The sequence below is a fragment of the Schistocerca serialis genome, chromosome 2, assembly GCF_023864345.2.
Source record: "Schistocerca serialis cubense isolate TAMUIC-IGC-003099 chromosome 2, iqSchSeri2.2, whole genome shotgun sequence".
Taxonomy (NCBI): Eukaryota; Metazoa; Arthropoda; class Insecta; order Orthoptera; family Acrididae; genus Schistocerca; species Schistocerca serialis.
Genome location: NC_064639.1, coordinates 1,090,062,213 through 1,090,081,045, shown reverse-complemented (window position 1 = coordinate 1,090,081,045; position 18,833 = coordinate 1,090,062,213). Strand labels below are relative to the sequence as shown.

The window sequence follows — 18,833 nt, the reverse complement described above, 5'->3', positions numbered from 1 at the left end:
CAAGCAGGAGAAACTCTTCCTGTGTACAGGCGGGCATTACCTTGCTGACATGTAAGCCCTGGGTGGCTTGCCATGAAGGGGAACATAACGGATCGCAGAATATCGTTGACGGACTGCTGTGCGGTTAGTGTGTCGCGGATGACAACCAAAGAGGTCCTGCCGTGAAATGAAATGGGAGCTCAGTCCGTCACTCCCGATTGTTGGGCCGTATGGTGGGCGACAGCCACTTTGTATCCCACTGATGTCCGCGGTGTCTCCGGACACGTCTTCGGCCTGGATTCCCATTCACTGGAGTAGAATTGTCTTCAATTGCTGCTAGGCTGAATACCGTAACACCTACAACCATCAAAAAGAAACGCAAAGTGTAGTGGACTGACCCGACAGCCAATCCACTAGGACGGGTAGCCGAAAGGCACGCGTTTAAGCTCACGCAGGCTGGCGTGAGGTCTGGAAAATGACAAGGAATTATAGTAACCAAAAATAGTACATAGCTTCTGGAATACCTAACTTTAATTCATAATTGTAGAACATAGGTCTGACGGTACAGGCTTTATAAGATAACCAGCAAAAGATAAATGGCGCCTTGCTAGGTCGTAGCAATTGACGTAGCTGAAGGCTATGCTAACTATAGTCTGCCGTGTGGTGGCGCTCGGTCTGCTATCACTGACAGTGGCGACACGCGGGTCCGACGTATACTAATGGACCGCGGCCGATTTAAAAGCTACCACCTAGCAAGTGTGGTGTCTGGCCGTGACACCACACAAAGTATATCTATTTAGAAAAGCTGCCAAAATGCTCTTAACGCCATTTTAAGAGACAGTCTTCACTCCTTCCGATCTGATCATGTAAGTGTAGAAAAGTTGTGGAATGTTTTCAAAGAGATAGTACGGACAGCAATTGAGAGATATATACCAAATAAATTAATAAGTGACGGTACTGATCCCCCATGGTACACAAAACGGGTCAGATAGCTGTTGCAGAAGCAACAAAAAAAGCATGCCAAATTTAAAAGAACGCAAAATCCGCAAGATTGGCAAAGTTTTACAGAAGTTCGAAATATAGTGCATACTTCAATGCGAGATGCTTTCAGTAATTTCCACAACTAAATTCTGTCTCGAAATCTGGCAGAAAACCCAAAGAGATTCTGGTCATACATAAAGCACACCAGTGGCAAGACGCAGTCAATACTTTCACTGCGCGATAACAACGGTGAAGTCACTCATGACAGTGCCACTAAAGCAGAGTTCTTAAATACGGTTTTCCGAAACTCCTTCACCAAAGAAGACGAAGTAAATATTCCTGAACTGCAATCAAGAACAACTGCCAAGATGAGAAACATAGATGTAGATATCCTCGCCGGTCGGAGTGGCCGTGCGGTTCTAGGCGCTACAGTCTGGAACCGAGCAACCGCTACGGTCGCAGGTTCGAATCCTGCCTCGGGCATGGATGTGTGTGATGTCTTTAGGTTAGTTAGGTTTAATTAGTTCTAAGTTCTAGGCGACTGATGACCTCAGAAGTTAAGTCGCATAGTGCTCAGAGCCATTTGAACCATTTGAACCAGATATCCTCGGTGTAGCAAAGCAGCTTAAATCACTTAATAAAGGCAAGGCCTCCGGTCTAGGTTGTATACCAGTCAGGTTCCTCTTAGAGTATGCTGATAAAATAGCTCCGTGTTTAGTATTTATATACAACCACTCGCTCACAGAAAGATCCGTACTGGACAACTGCTCAAGTCACACCAATACCCAAGAAGGGAAGTAGGAGTAATCCGCTGAATTACAGGCCTATATGACTGACGTCGATTTGCGTAGTTACACCAATACCCAAGAAGGGAAGTAGGAGTAATCCGCTGAATTACAGGCCTATATCACTGACGTCGATTTGCATCAGGGTTTTGGAACATATACTGTATTCGAACATTATGAAGTACCTCGAAGAAAACGATTTATTGACACACGGTCAGCACGGATTCAGAAAGTATCGTTCTTGTGAAACACAACTAGCTCTTTATACTCATGAAGTAATAAGTACTATCGACAGGGGATGTCAAATTGATTCCATATTTTTTGATTTCCAGAAGGCTTTCGACACCGTTCCTCACAAGCGTCTTCTAACCAAACTGCGTGCCTACAGAGTATCGCCTCAGTTGTGCGACTGGATTCGTGATTTCCTGTCAGAATGGCCACAGTTCGTAGTAACACACGGAAAGTCATCGAGTAAAACAGAAGTTATATCCGGCGTTCCCCAAGGAAGTGTTATAGGCCCTCTATTGTTCCTGATCTATATTAACGACATAGGAGACAATCTGAGTAGCCGTCTTAGATTGTTTGCAGATGATGCTGTCATTTACCGTCTTGTAAAGTCATCAGACCCTGACCCTGAATAAAGAAAAGTGTGAAGTTATTCACATGAATACTAAAAGATATCAGCTAAATTCTGAAGGCTGTAAATTCAACTAAATACATAGGGATTACAATTACAAATAACTTAAATTGGAACGATCACGTAGATAATATTGTGGGTAGAGCAAACCATAGACTGCGATTCATTGGCAGAACACTTAGAAGGTGCAACAGGTCTACTAAAGAGACTGCTTACACCACGCTTGTCCGCCCTGTTCTGGAGTATTGCTGTGCGGTGTGGGATCCGCTTCAGGTGGGACTGACGGATGACATGGAAAAAGTACAAAGAAGTGCAGCTCATTTCGTATTATCGCGAAATAGGGGAGATAGTGTCACAGATGTGATACGTGAAATGGAGTGACAATCATTAAAACAAGGGCGTTTTTCGTTGCAACGGGATCTTCTCGTGAAATTTCAATCACCAGTTTTCTCCTCCGATTGCGAAAACATTCTGTTGACACCCACCTATATAGGGAGAAATGATCATCACGATAAAATAAGAGAAATCAGGGCTCGCACGGAAAAATTCAAGTGCTCGTTTTTTCCCGCGTGCCGTTCGAGAATGGAACGGTAGAGATACAGCTTGAAGGTGGTTCATTGAACCCTCTGCCAGGCACTTTATTATCAATACCAGAGTAATCACGTAGATGTAGATGTAGATGCAGATGAATGACGAGTCTCACTTCCCGATAATCAGCGAAGAGGTGTCTAGAGATGCCCTGGGCAGTTGTAGGATAAAAACCTGTGACCCGCTATACGACCGACAGCCAGGGGCGTCATTTAATTTCATTTCATAGCAGGACCCCTTTGGTTGCCATCTGTGGCACCCTTACAGAACAGCGGTACGTCGACTATACTCTACCATGCCCGTCATGGCAAGCCATCCTGGGATTACGTTTCAGGAAGACAATGCACGTCCGCATACGGCAAGAGAATCTGTGCTTGTCTTCATACTCGCCAAACCCTACGCTGGCCAGCTAGGTTGCCAGATCTGTCGCCAGTTGAGAACGTTCAGAGCATTATGGGCAGGGCCGTCCGACCAGCTCGGAAGTTTGACGATCTAACGCGTCAGATGGACAGAATTTGGCATGGTATTCCTCAGGAGGGCATCCAACAAACATATCAATCAGTGCCAGGCGGAATAACTGCTTGCATAAGGGCCAGAGGGGAACTAACGTGTTATTGACTTGCTCGATTTGTGAAGCTCTTCCTCTTGAGTAAATCATCCAGTCTTTCTGAAATTGTAAACATCTACCGATTTCCGTCCCCTTCGGATAATTGCTTCTTGCTGCGCGTCTTTTTTTGTCTTAGAATGCAATACAGGGTGTTTATAAATGAATAGCGGGGTTTTAACGCTTTATAATATGTATTATACGAAACTTACAGTTATAAATGAGTGTCAAATGAAAGAGCAACTCAAACAGTTTTACCAAGAACCTTATAAATGTTCAGTGTGAGCACCATTTGTCACAGGGCACACATAAAGTCCATATACATAGAAAGAAGGACCCTTTATTGTACGATTATATGATAGCGGAACAAACACTGGTAGCAGTTACTTCTGTAAAATATCTGGGAGTATTCGTACGGAACGATTTGAAGTGGAATGATCATATAAAATTAATTGTTGGTAAGGCAGGTGCCAGGTTGAGATTCATTGGGAGAGTCCTTAGAAAATGTAGTCCATCAACAAAGGAGGTGGCTTACAAAACACTCGTTCGACCTATACTCGAGTATTGCTCATCAGTGTGGGATCCGTACCAGGTCGGGTTGACAGAGGAGATAGAGAAGATCCAAAGAAGAGCGGCGCGTTTCGTCACATGGTTATTTGGTAAGCGTGATAGCGTTACGGAGATGTTTAGCAAACTCAAGTGGCAGACTCTGCAGGAGAGGCGCTCTGCATCGCGGTGTAGCTTGCTGTCCAGGTTTCGAGAGGGTGCGTTTCTGGATGAGGTATCGAATATATTGCTTCCCCCTACTTATACCTCCCGAGGAGATCACGAATGTAAAATCAGAGAGATTCGAGCGCGCACGGAGGCTTTCCGGCAGTCGTTCTTCCCGCGAACCATACGTGACTGGAACAGGAAAGAGAGGTAATGACAGTGGCACGTAATGTGCCCTCCGCCACACACCGTTGGGTGGCTTGCGTAGTAAAATGTAGATGTAGATGTAGATGAGTTCTTCCCAAACGTTGATAAGTGTGTCTTCAGTGATTGTAGCAACAGCTGCTTCAATCCGGTTTCTTAATTCAGGGAGGTCTGCTGGTAGCGGAGGCACGTACACACGATCCTTGATGAAGCCCCAAAGGAAAAATCGCATGGCGTTAGGTCGAGTGAACGTGGAGGCCATGCAAAGCAAGCCCTGTCATTGGGCCCCTTGCTATAGACTTGATGTGTGCCGTGCGACAAATGGTGCTCACAGTGAACATTCATAAGGTTCTTGGTAAAACTGTGTGAGTTGCTCTTTCATTTGACACATCATTTATAACTGTAAGTTTAATATAATACATATTGTAAAATGTTAAAACCCCGATATTCATTTATAAACACTCAGTATTTGGCTTTCTTCTTTGCATTTCTTGTGAGAAGACAATTAAGGTAAAATTAGACAGACTGGGATTCACACTGAGGGTTAGCAACAGTCGTTCTTCCCACATAGCATTCGCGGTTTAAACAGGAAAGGGGTAAGTGACAGTGGCACACGAAATACGTACTCACCGCCACTCACCGTATTCAACATAGGGTCCATGGACCCAAAGCGACTGGTTATCAGTTACAGATCTTGTACGTTCAATGACGTGGACTATATCGAAATTAGATGCTAGATTATGAACTTATCTCAGAAACGATGTTATAGCTGTTGTTCAGCAGATAGATTATGGAGCTGCTAAAAATGTTTCCTGAAACCTACCCAAAATATTCTCCTTTCTAGTATTTGATCACAAATGAATAAAATTCATTAAAAGAAATGCTTACTCATGCGCAAAATTTTAGTTTATATGTGGCAAACAACAACAGAACGACGAGCGTACAATTTCATGTTATCTACATCTACATCTATACACTGCATACCAGTGTCATTCCCCCGCTTTGCTGTTCTACGAGGGTCACTCCAAAAGAAATGCACACTATTTTTTTTAAATCCATCTTTTATTCTACATGTTTGAAAGTTTTAGTGTGTAGATACATCCCTTAGGAACAATATTTCCATTTCTCCACATAATTTCCATCCCTCTCAATTGCCTTACGCCATCTTGGAACCAGCGCCTGTATACACGCACGGTAAAATTCTGGACCAAGCTGTTGGAGCCACTGTTTGGCGGCGTGCACAAGGGAGTCATCATCTTCAAACCTTGTTCCACGAAGAGAGTCTTTCAGTTTCCCAAAGAGATGATAGTCACATGGAGCCTGGTCAGGGCTGTGAGGCGGGTGTTTCAGTGTTGTCCATCCGAGTTTTGTGATCGTTTCCATGGTTTTTTGACTGACATGTGGCCGTGCATTGTCGTGCAACAGCAAAACATCCTGCTTTTGCCGATATGGCAGTCGAGCTTGAAGTTTCTTGAGTGTCGTCACATATGCATCAGAATTTATGGTGGTTCCACTTGGCATGATGTCCACAAGCAGGAGTCCTTCGGAATCAAAAAACAACGTAGCCATAACTTTTCCAGCAGAAGGTGTGGTTTTGAATTTTTTTTTCTTGGGTGAATTTGCATGATGCCACTCCATTGACTGCCTCTTCGTCTCTGGTGAAAAATGGTGGAAACTGTCACAATTCTTCCAAGAAATTCATCCCCACCATTCTCGTACTGTTCCAAACGTTCGCTGCATACTGTTTTTCTTGTTTCTTTGTGATCCACTGTCAACATCCTGGGAACCCACCTGGCACAAACCTTTTTTAACGCCAACACTTTCAGTATTCTGCAAACACTTCCTTCCCCTATCCCAACGTAGCGTGACAATTGTAACGGCGCCACTCACGGGAATAGGTTGAACGAAGTTTGAAAACAAGCGGGAAGGATGTATCTACACACTGTAAAACTTTCACACATGCAGAATGAAAACTGTATCTTTACAAAAATAGTGTGCATTTGTTTTAGAGTGACCCTCGTAGTTGCCATCGGTTCTTGGGGAAGAGCGAATGTTGGTAGGCAAGTATATGAGCTTTAATATCTCTAATTTTTTTTCACGGTCTCTGTGCGAGGTATGCGCAGGGCGAAACAGTATATTGGTCGATTTTTCTATGTAGTCCGCTCTCAGAGTTGTAACAGGAAACCACATCGTGATGTAGATCGCCTCTTTTGCAGCGCCTGCCATTGCAGTCGGCTGAGCATCTCTGTGACGCCTTAGCGCTTACTGAATGAACCTGTAACGAAACGCGGTGCTTATCTGGGGATCTTCTATGTTTCCTCTGTCAGTCCTGTTTGTTACGGGTTCCACACTGACAAGCAGTATTCAAGTATCACTCGAGAAAAGGATTTATAAGCTACTTCCTTTGTTGATGGACTACATTTCTTGAAGATTCTTCCAATGAATCTCAGTCTGGTATCTGCCTTAAGCGCGATTAATTTTATGTGGTTTTTACGCCTTCGAATCGCCCCGTACGTATGTTCCTAAACATGTTATGGACGCAGCTGCTTCCAGTGCTTGGTCTGCAAATATGTAATCACACAATAAAGGGTCTTGCCGTCCGTGTATTCGCAAATTCGTTACAATATTTATAGTGAAGGTAAAAGGCCAATCCCTACACGAAAGGTCGATCCTCTACAGGTATTCCTGCATTTCGCTGCAGTTTTCTAGCGTTACAACTTCTCTATGTACGACAACATCGGTCGCTAAAATAATCAGGGAACTTCGAGCGCTATCCACGATATATACTGTGAAAAGTATTGTATATTGTAAAAAGTAATTGCCTTTTAACAATTCCTTGGAGTACACCCGATTTTACTTTTACATCAACACGTTATAGTGGAAGGGAAAAACGCAATAAATGAAAACACAACACTTTGCAACAACACACTCTTTATCGCTCTAAGAGAACTGACAAAGGACACATAACAGGAAAACACCCCCCCCCCCCCCCCCCCGCCCCCCCCCTCCCATCCCACACATACATTTCTCGCCACAGACGGGACAGCAATATGGCGTAATGTTTTAGATTACGAACAAGGTGCGCAAGTTATGTTTTTCTGTGTCTAAAAATAGCTGCAAGCCGTCCAACGAACGAGAGTACATGACAGACTACGTAACAACTTAGAACACACCAAAACTGTAACCAAAACAATCCCAATTGTGTAACGCTGGCATACTTGAGTTCCCGTTTTTGTATATGTCTGCCAACAGCCACTCTTACGGTTAGAGATGATATGATGTACGCCGAGAAAAACAGCAACAAAAAACCGTAGGAAATATCCCGGAAACAGCGGCAAAAATCGTAAAACGATGCTTTGACGTGTAGTAAATGAGATATAATGAAATTATTCACAGAGAACATTATTTGGAACCAAACAGTACACATGTAATAACGTTTTACAATGTTTTATAAGTACGCTATTTCTGCATGTTTTAGGATCAAGGAATCCACTGATGGCGATACCTATCGCTGAAACTAGTTTGGGCATAAATAAATAGCAAAAGCGTTTTGCATCAAGGCGGGCCCGCAATCCCATATTGCTGTTTTTGTATGCAAACACTGACCACTTTAAAAATAAAATTATTATTTACTTTTACATCTGAAGATTAACCTCCGTTGAGTACAACATGTCTGCTGTCTGCTGGAAACGCTTCAACCCAGTCGCATAACTGTTCTGATTGATATTCTCTAAGCTTGCGGCAGTGCGTAACTGTATAGATCTCCTTCTGGAAGTCAAGGAACACGCCATCAACCTGCGTGACGATATCTGCCGCTTTCTGGGTCTCGTGGTCGAACAGAGCGATCTAAGTTTCCCACGATCGTTGTTTTTGGAACTCATGTTCAACTCTACAGAGGACATTTTCGGTCTCTAGAAATCTGATAATACGCGAGCAGTGTTCTACGAGGGTCATTCAGTAATTGAAGAGACAAATTGGTCTGGGAAGAAAACTGTTAGTAGGGCGTGTTTGGTACTTTTATGGTTTTAAGTTGGAATCGTAGGGATGAGCCCTGATCAGCTGATATATCAACATTGTTTTGTTTATAACCTCAGAAATACGTTTCGAGATGACGAGTCAGCTTCAAAAGTCCACATTAATCTCACGAAATAAGCGCAAAAGAAAAGACTACAAAGAACGAAACTTGTCTAGCTTGAAGGGGAAAACCAGATGGCGCTATGGTTGGCCCTCTAGATGGCGCTGCTATAGGTCAAACGGATATCAACTGCTTTTATTTTTTTTTAAATAGGAACCCCAATTTATTACATATTCGTGTAGTACGTAAAGAAATATGAATATTTTACTTGGACCACTTTTTTCGCTTTGTGATACATGGCGCTCTAATAGTCACAAACATATGGCTCACAGTTTCAGACGAACAGATAGTAACAGGTAGGTTTTTTAAATTAAAAATACAGAACGTAGGTACGTTTGAACATTTTGTTTCGGTTGTTCCAATGTGATACATGAACCTTTGTGAACTTATCATTTCTGAGAACGCATGCTGTTACAGCGTGATTACCTGTAAATACCACATTAATGCAGTAAATGCTCAAAATGATATCCGTCAACCTCAATTCATTTGGCAATGCGTGTAACAACATTCCTCACAACAGCTAGTAGTTCGCCTTCCGTAATGTTCGCACATGCATTGACAATGCGCTGACGCATGTTGTAGGCGTTGTCGCTTCAACTTTCCCCACAGAAATAAATCCGGGGACGTCAGATCCGGTGAACGTGCGAGCCATGGTATGGTACTTCGACGACCAATCCACCTGTCTTGAAATACGCTATTCAATTTTGCTTCAACCGCACGCAAGCTATGTGCCGGACATCCATCATGTTGGAAGTACATCGCCATTTTGTGACGCAGTGAAACATCTTGTAGTAACATCGGTAGAATATTACGTAGGAAATCAGCATACATTGCACCATTTAGATTGCCATCAATAAAGTGGGGGCCAGTTATCCTTCCTCCCATAATGCCGCACCATACATTAACCTGCCAAGGTCGCTGTTGCTCCACTTCATTCTCGCTTCCCACGCCCGGTTCCCGGGTTCGATTCCCGGCGGGGTAAGGGATTTTCTCTGCCTCGTGATGACTGGGTGTTGTGTGATGTCCTTAGGTTAGGTAGGTTTAAGTAGTTCTAAGTTCTAGGGGACTGATGACCATAGATGTTAAGTCGCATAGTGCTCAGAGCCATTTGAACCATTTTTGATGCTCCACTTGTCGCAGCCATCGTGGATTTTCCGTTGCCCAATAGTGCATATTATGCCGGTTTACGTTACCGCTGTTGGTGAATGACGCTTCGTCGCTAAACAGAACGCGTGCAAAAAATCTGTCATCGTCCCGTAACTTCTTTTATCCCCAGTGGCAGAACTGCACGCGACGTTTAAAGTCGTCGCCATGCAATTCCTGGTGCATAGAAATATGGTACGGGTGCAATCGATGTTGATGTAGCATTCTCAACACCGGCGTTTTTGAGATTCCCAATTTTCACTCAATTTGTCTGCAACTGATGTGCGGATTAACTGCGACAGCATCTAAAACACCTACTTGGGCATCATCATTTGTTGCAGGTCGTGGTTGACGTTTCACATGTGGCTGAACACTTCCTGTGTTCCTTAAAGAACCTAAATATCCGTCGAAAGGTCCGGACACTTGGATGATGTCGTCCAGGATACCGAGCAGCATACAAAGCACACGCACGTTGGGCATTTTGATCGCAATAGCCATACATCAACACGATATCGACTATTTCCGCGATTGGGAAACGGTCCATTTTAAGCGGTCCACTTTAACACGGGTAATGTATCACGAAGCAAATACCGTCCGCACTGGCGGAATGTTACGTGATACCATGTACTTAAACGTTTGTGACTATTACTGCGCCATCTATCACAAAGCGAAAAAAGTGGTCTAACTAAAACATCCATACTTTTTTACGTACTACACGAATATGTAATAAAAAATAGGGGTTCCTATTTAAAGAAACGCAGGTGATATCCGTTTGACCTATGGCAGCGCCATCCAACCGTCCAACCATAGCGCCATCTGCTTTCCCTTTTCAAGCTAGAAGAGTTTCGTTATTTGTTGTTGTTTTTCGTTTGATGCTTATTTCGTGAGATATTTGGCCCAGTCACTAACAAATAGATCACCCTGCATACTGTAGAATGTCAGAAGTTTATGGTGAATGTTTTATGAATCGTGCAAATTTTTATAAACGGGTGGAGCAGTTGAAAAATGGTCGCGACTCAGTGACTGACGAGCACCATTCTGGCCGACTAGTTGCAGTTTCAACTCCCTCACTTGAAAGTCGAACTGATGACATTATTCGTGCCGACCGCCGTGTGACAGTCCATAACATTGTCTGTAGCAAGCTGAAGTACCGCAAAACATGTGCAAGATGGGTCCCAAAGAAGTTGACGCGACTACACAAGGAAACAAGATTGAGAGTGTGCACAGAGCTAAAGGAACGTTATGATAGAGAAAGTGAGCACTTCCTCAACAAAATTTTAATGTGTGATGAAACTTGGGTTCACTATTATGACCCAGCATCAAAAAGATAAAGCATAAAGTGGAAGCACACCAGCTCACCTGTCAAGAAAGAATTCAAAACCCAAGCATCTGCAGGGAAAGTAATGTCGACGGCGTTTGGGATGCTGAAGATCCAGTTTTTTGTGATTATCTCGAAGAGCAGCGTACAATGAACAGCCAATACTACTCGTATTTGCTCTTAAACAAGGTGAAGCCAGCCATGAGAAGGAGACGTCGTGAATCTCAGAGGAGAGGTGTGATACTTCAGCAATACAACACACGTCCTCATATTGCTCAACTAGCCCGTCAAATCATCGAAAAAAAGGACTGGGAAGTACTGCCTCATCTCCCTTACAGTCCTGATTTAGCACCTAGTTATTTCCATTTGTTTGGTGGACTGAAGTAGGCATTACGTGGGAAAAGGTTCCAGGACAACGAGGACATGAAAAGTTTGTTGGAAATTGGTTAGAACATCAAGATAAAGAGTTCTTTGCAGCGTGAATAAAAAAGCTTGTAGCCCGTTGGAACAAGCTTATAAATATTCAAGGGGATTATGTCGAAAAGTAGAAAAAGTATTGTTTTGTAAAAATAAACGCTTTTTTTCAGACCAATTTGTTTCTTTAATTACTAAATGACCCTCGTAGATGGGAAGATGTAGATAAGGATAGTCCCGACAGGCTCGTAACCACATCTATGTGTGTGCTTTTTTGCTTTTTTCTAACTTTTCCTCCATATCTGTTTTCCTTTATATTGCATAATAATGATAATGCGGTTATGCGGTTTTCTTTTTAGTCGTGCGCGTATTTTCTTTCTATCCTATGGCCATATGTAGGGAATTATCGTGCAGGAGAGTGAGCTTGACTTTTACCTATCCTTTTTTCAGTGCTGTTGTTGAATTTTACCTTTCAGGAAGTTGATTACTCCGGGTGGGAGCGAGCTACCACTGATGAGAAACGCGAGTTGGAGCCCACTGTCGAGACATTACTACTATGTGGTGGGATGATACGACGTAATCACTAAATTTTACGAAGAAATCAACTTTGGTCGTAATGGCCTGCAGATTAATTCGAAAAAGCTAACACTGACACGAGTAGAGGGAAAAATCTGTACGTCAGTTTAGCTATACTGGAAGAAGCCAATCGTTTGACGCCAAATAAATAAAACAAATATCGAAGGAATATTGTAGTTTAACGTCTACTCGACGGAAAGGACGCAAGAAACGGATACAAGTTGCGACAGGACGTAAATACGGAAGGGAATCGACTCTGAAGGACTATTATTTTTAAAGTTTTTGCTGATGCTGGAAAGGCTACTGCTAACTTCCTCCTATGCGCATTGCGTATAAATGATAAGCTCACCGAACAAATTTGTCATCCCCTTCAAAGAGCTCACTGGTCTTTGGAGAGCTGTTGATGGTGGTCATGTGACCCTTAAGTAAGTCATGGCAGCGAAGTATATGTGCCTGTCAGTTTTGTGGAAACAGTGCAGTAACATGAGTCAACGTGGAGATGTGACAAAGTGAAAGAAGGGAGCTATCGCTTTTGGACGTGCCGATAATCGCACAGTGAAAAAATTTGAATGATTTGTTGGTTTATGTAAGCGGATTGCCCAGTTTCTTTGCGAGGAACATTACAGTATTTGCAGTGGTCGACAGGGAGCAGAGATGAACGTCACACATTATTGGTGGCATCCGATTTCAAAATTGACAGGAATTGCTGCAGTCAGCGAATATAGGCCAAACTCGACCAATTTTCGAGCGAACATTGCTAAGAGAACCGCATATAAAGGACATATGGAGCTGGGTAGCTCGCAGAAGGCCATTTCTCACAGCGTCCAATGACCCAAAAAGACATGTAGGCAGCAGCATAGTGGACAGTAGCTGAATGGAAGTATGTTCACCGAGTTACTGTTTACTTTTTTCTTTTCAAATCATGCAAGCCGTGGAATGCGCCGACTAGTCAATGAAACTTTAACATGCAGTGTGTGAAAGATGTCGTCCGGGCTGGGAGTAGTTCACGTTACCGTTAACATGAACCGGAGCGTGTATTTCAACGTTCTCACAGTCCATCTGTTGTCATTTCTCCTGGATCCTCCCGGTGAGTAGGCTGTGGACATTCCCGTTTTCCAAGAGGATAGCAGCCGTATTCAAAGGACTGCAAACGTACAGTCTTGCTTTGACGGGTACTCACTATCCCTGTTGCAGATATCCAAATCTTAATCTTGTACAAAATATCTGGGAGTATTTGCAACAGCAGGAGAAACGTGACAATCAACATTCCTGCAATTAGGCAGTGGTACAGGATCAAATCATCAATCAGTCACTTCAGTTGCACACTGCACACCTGAAAAAAAAAAAAAAATCTTTTGGAGTCCCTTTCTCTCCGAATTGAGGCCTGTATCAAGGCTAGAGACGGTGTTACATGGTATAAGCGTGATGTCTTCTGGAATGACTAATTCTTTGTCCGATGTCAGTATTTCGTGAAAATTTCATAGCACCTTATCACCTACTATTTTATTTTGCGTTTATTAGCTTTCTGGATATGTTGGTTGCCGTCCCGCCATCCAGGCTTACGTCTTCAGTGGTTTCCTTGATTAAGGCGAACACTGGGATTGTTACTTGCAAAAAAAAAAAAAAAAAAAAAAAAAAAAAAAAAAAAAAAAAAAAAATCTGCCCTGTTAAATTGTTTCCCCTCTTCTTTCTTTCTGCTTTTATGGCTCAGTTCATGGGACTCGCCATCCGCGATACTAGAATTAAAATAATCTTCATTACTGCTAATTAAAATCGCCTTCGAGCCAGAAAGGAAAAACAGGATCAATAAGCTTTTAATGTGACCACCAATAAAGTGAACTAAAAGAATTGTCACATAGCACGTATATTGTTACTAGAAAGCTAACATTGTTCCTTCTCAACAAATAAGTCAGTTTCGTGTATATACCTTAACTTAAATCGTAATATATAAGTTATAATTGACTACTGTGTTTATATCTAATACTAAGCTGAGAGATCTCATTGCTGATTTCTTTGCAATGATCTTATGCCTAAGCAGCCCTAATTATCTGTGCTCTACGCTATAGTATTTATAGGGGACAACCATAAGAAATCCTCTATTGAATATGCTCATATACAATGTTTCTGCATTACTAGAAAACCCAGTATTAGAAAATACTGCTTATTAACTTGACTAGTTACGCCAAAATCTGCATTATGAATTACTTGTGGAGACTATTGATAACTTAAGCAATTATAGATCAAGTACAGCGCTTATAGAATCTTGATTTCCATATGTTTTTGTTAAAAAACCTTGTTCTAATATCTCTGACCCATTTCTTTCCTAGTATTGTGATACTAACAGAACTGAAACTATTATTAGCTACTGATGAAAACTGATCAAACTATTTTAAATATGACTGTGATCTTACTCTGTTCGTACTATCACTTCTTATTGTTTTCTATGTCTAGGATTGCCTTTCTTTTTCTTTTTAGTTTTGGTTGGAATGTCTTTTCTGTGATATTTGATAACTTTTTTTCTTCCTTATATAGCATCCAGACACATGAACCATGGACTAAATCCACTTTCCTGTATTCTCGGCTCACTCTTCAACATAGGAAAAATGAAACAAAAAAACTGTTTGCAACCGGAACTTAATTTTACTAAAAACATACTTCATTGCTAGATGGTTTAGCTTTCTAATTACCCAGATTTCTAACCTACATAATGCAATACGTTGGTGACTTCACAAGCTACTTATTAAAAGTGATGAAATGGCTGTGTAAGAGGTGCATCACCTCAATTATAACTTCTAAATTGTATTCTGTCAGCTAATAAATTTTTCCTGTTTCGAGCTACAGGTGCGGAATTAACTGAGCATTAATAGTTATGTTTATTAATGAATATCACTACGCAATTTCAAACTCTGAACCAAATTACATCAATATTGTTTTCTTACTCTTCTGAATCTTTTTAAATTTTTATACCTACTGTTCCGAATCCTATCAGAACTATATAAACATGAAATGAAAGTTGTCAAATAATCATCTGCCCAACAGTAGATATGAAGTTCTCACTGAAAAAGGTTACTTATTTAAACTACATTTCAAACTGCTCCAGACAAGCTCTCAGTATCAAGCAACTAAAATGCCATTCCTTGCAAAATGAACAACGCTTCCATTGTCCTGTAACATTATTGCGTAAATGCAGGTAATTAAGTATACTGATTCCAGGCGCCAGTTTTTTCTGTTTATTAAAAATTCAGTAAAATAGTCTGGATGACAACAGGCATTTATTTTGGTTAGCAACCAGTTTTGGTCTATGATTTAGATCATCTTCAGGCCATAAGCGCTGCAATACAACAGTAACACATATCCAGAGAGATCTATGTAGTAAACGCTACAGTAATTAAAAAATAAAATGACATATCTATGACGGTGGCTGGTGGTGGTGAACAGATAGTAATGTGGATAAAAACATAAAAAATAAAAGTCAGAGTAATTATAAAATAAAATGTTATACCCATGATGGCAGTTGGTGGTGGTGAACAGAGAACCAGCCGCTATCATGGGTATAACATTTTATTTTGTTATTATTGTAGCTTTTATTTTAGATGTTTTTAGCCATGCTACCATTCCTTTTTATAGCAATCGCTCTGAATATATATTACTACCATATTGCAATGATTGCAGCCTGAAGATGGTCTAAATCATAGACTGAAACTGTTTGCCACCCAAAGCAAACATCTGGTGCAGCCAAGATTGTTTTACTGAATTTTAATATTTTACACTGATTGCTGTTTACTTTCGATTGAATGAATTCTTTCAAAAATTTTAAATTCTTTTGTATCTATTATGATGCCAGCTCCATTTCTCTGTAGAACTGAGAGCTGATTATACTTTTCTTAGCACAATGCAGGTAGTCTGTAAGTTATCGAAGGCACCACCCTTCTTCCAACACATTGACATACCAGTACAATTTTCAATAAATATTACAATACAATAATGCAAGAATTGACATTATGACATTCTATGTTAGCCTATGCATGTAAGATAGTGCAACTCATAAACCCACGATTTGCTCTGGAATTTTTTGGAGTGTCACAGTCTGCTACACATAACATAGTATTTCTTAACATGTTGCCAATAATCTGTGACACTAAATAGTAAAATAGTTTTTGGTAATAAAATCTGTCAGTGATGGCAGAACTTCTCATATTTCTACAGAAATTAAAGTAAGAGGATTAAATATTGTGCACTCATTTTCTTTATTAATAATGAAAAATGAATTCGTTAAAATATCATTGGCTGGTCTTTTAGTTATTTCTCAATATGATACATTAGTAAAAACTTAAGATGTTTCTTTTTGGTTGTTTGCAGTTATTTATTGTTCTTTTTTAGTACAAAACCGAAGGTAAATGTAATCTCATGTCTTGACTATTTCATATGTTGTGTCTCAGTAAATTACTTAGATGTTTGTCTCACTGTTCCTTATGTGTCACTGTTCCTTTAGTTACCTCTGATAATAATAAGCTAAGTTCAGATGTCAGGCAGTTTCCATAGGGTCAGAGAACGTGACAAAAGCATTGATTAGTAAGTGCATTTGTACATGTTTTTCTTGGGTAATTACAAGACTTTCACTATGCCAAATGCCTACATGTGACTATTGGTTGTAATATGTTTTTACTGAACAGGGACAGAGAATCAGTATGATGATACTGTTACCCAAAGAAGTAAATGGCTTGCCAAATCTGGAAAAAAACCTTCTTAGTATAGATCTGCATCATATTCTGCGTCAAGTGTACGAAACAGAAGTACATGTCTATTTGCCGAAATTCAAGCTAGAATACGAGAAGGAGCTTCAGGAAACGCTAAGGAAAGTAAGTGAAATGAAAACTATTTAGTTCATAAAAATTGACACAATTTGTAGATTAGTTTTAGTACTTAGCTTCTGTTAAACAATCTTAGAAACTGTTTGATAACTATTTATACTGGACAAATGAGCTGTGCATCCTGGTTTTAGTTTTTATCCTTCGCTTTTATCAGCCATTACACACTGCTATATAGGCAATTCGATATTGTCATTGTATTGATAAACTAAAAAAAGTCATTTTTGGTAACTGAGTTAATAACGAGCATCAAAACCGATTCAGGGGTTAGTGAACACAGGGTTGTCATAGCGAGATTGAATACTGTAATCCCCAAATCCTCGAAAAATAAGCGAAAAGTATACCTATTCAAAAAAGCAGATAAAAATTCACTTGACGCCTTCCTGAGAGACAATCTCCACTCACTCCAAATTAATAATATAAGTGTATACCAGATGTGGCTTAAATTCAGAGAAATAGTATCGGCAGCAATTGAGAGATTTATACCAAATAAATTAACAAACGACGGAGCTGATTCTCCTTGGTACACAAGACAGGTTAGAACACTGCTGCAGAAACAACGAAACAAACATGCCAAATTTAAACAGACTCAAAATCCCCAAGATTGGCTATCTTTTACAGAAGCTCGAAATTTAGCACGGACTTCAATGCGAGATGCCCATAACAGTTTCCACAACGAACCGTGTCTCGAAACCTGGCAGAAAATCCAAAGAGATTCTGGTCGTATGTGAAGTATATTCGCGGCAAGAAACAATCAATGCCTATCGAAGATAGTGTTGCCAAAGCAGAGTTACTAAACACAGTTTTCCGAAATGCCTTCACAAAAGAAAACGAAGTAAATATCCCAGAATTCGAATCAAGAACAGCTGCCAACAAGAGTAACGTAGAAGTAAATATCCGCGGAGTAGTGAAGCAACTTAAGCAAGTCTTCTGGTCCAGACAGTATACCATTCAGGTTCGTTTCGGAGTATGCTGATGCATTAGCTCCATACTTAACAATCATACACAACCGTTTGCTCGACGAAAGATCCGTACCCAAAGACTGGAAAGTTGCACAGGTCACAACAATATTCAAGAAAGGTAGTAGGAGTAAATTACAGGCCCATATCGTTAACGTCGATATGCAGCAGGATTTTAGAACATATATTGTGTTCGAACATTATGAATTACCTCGAAGAAAACTGTCTATTGACACACAGTCAACACGGGTTTAGAAAACATCATTCCTGTGAAACACAACTAGCTCTTTATTCACAAGAAGTGTTGAGTGCTATTGACAAGGGATTTCAGATCGATTCCGTATTTCTGGATTTCCGGAAGGCTTTTGACACTGTACTACACAAGCGACTCGTAGTGAAATTGTGTGCTTATGGAATATCGTCTCAGTTATGTGACTGGATTTGTGATTTCCAATCAGAGAGGTCACAGTTCGTTGTAACTGACGGAAAGTCATCGAGTAAAACAGAAGTGATTTCTGGCGTTCCCCAAGGTAGTGTTATAGGCCCTTTGCTGTTCCTTATCTATATAAACGATTTTGGAGACAATCTGAGCAGTCGTCTTCGGTTGTCTGCAGATGACGCTGTCGTTTATCGACTAATAAAGTCATCAGAAGATCAAAACAAGCTGCAAAACAATTCAGAAAAAATATCTGAATGGTGCGAAAAGTGGCAGTTGACCCTCAATAACGAAAAGTGTGAGGTCATCCACATGAGTGCTAAAAGGAACTCGTTAAACTTCGGTTACACGATAAATCAGTCTAATCTAAAAGCCGTAAATTCAACTAAATACGTAGGTATTACAATTACGAACAACTTAAATTGGAAGAAACACATAGAAAATGTTGTGGGGAAGGCTTTGGTTTATTGGCAGGACACTTAGAAAATGTAACAG

At 40.8% G+C, this 18,833-nt stretch overlaps 1 protein-coding gene across 2 annotated transcripts in view; it reads left to right on the top strand.

The window, feature by feature from the left end:
- Positions 1-18,833, top strand: part of LOC126458541 (leukocyte elastase inhibitor-like) — a 221,524-nt gene that overhangs the window by 136,407 nt on the left and 66,284 nt on the right. For both annotated transcript variants that reach the window (XM_050095658.1, XM_050095657.1), the window contains exon 6: positions 16,749-16,934. In XM_050095658.1, coding sequence (XP_049951615.1) covers positions 16,749-16,934 — 186 coding nt within the window. The remainder of the gene's footprint in view (positions 1-16,748; positions 16,935-18,833) is intronic.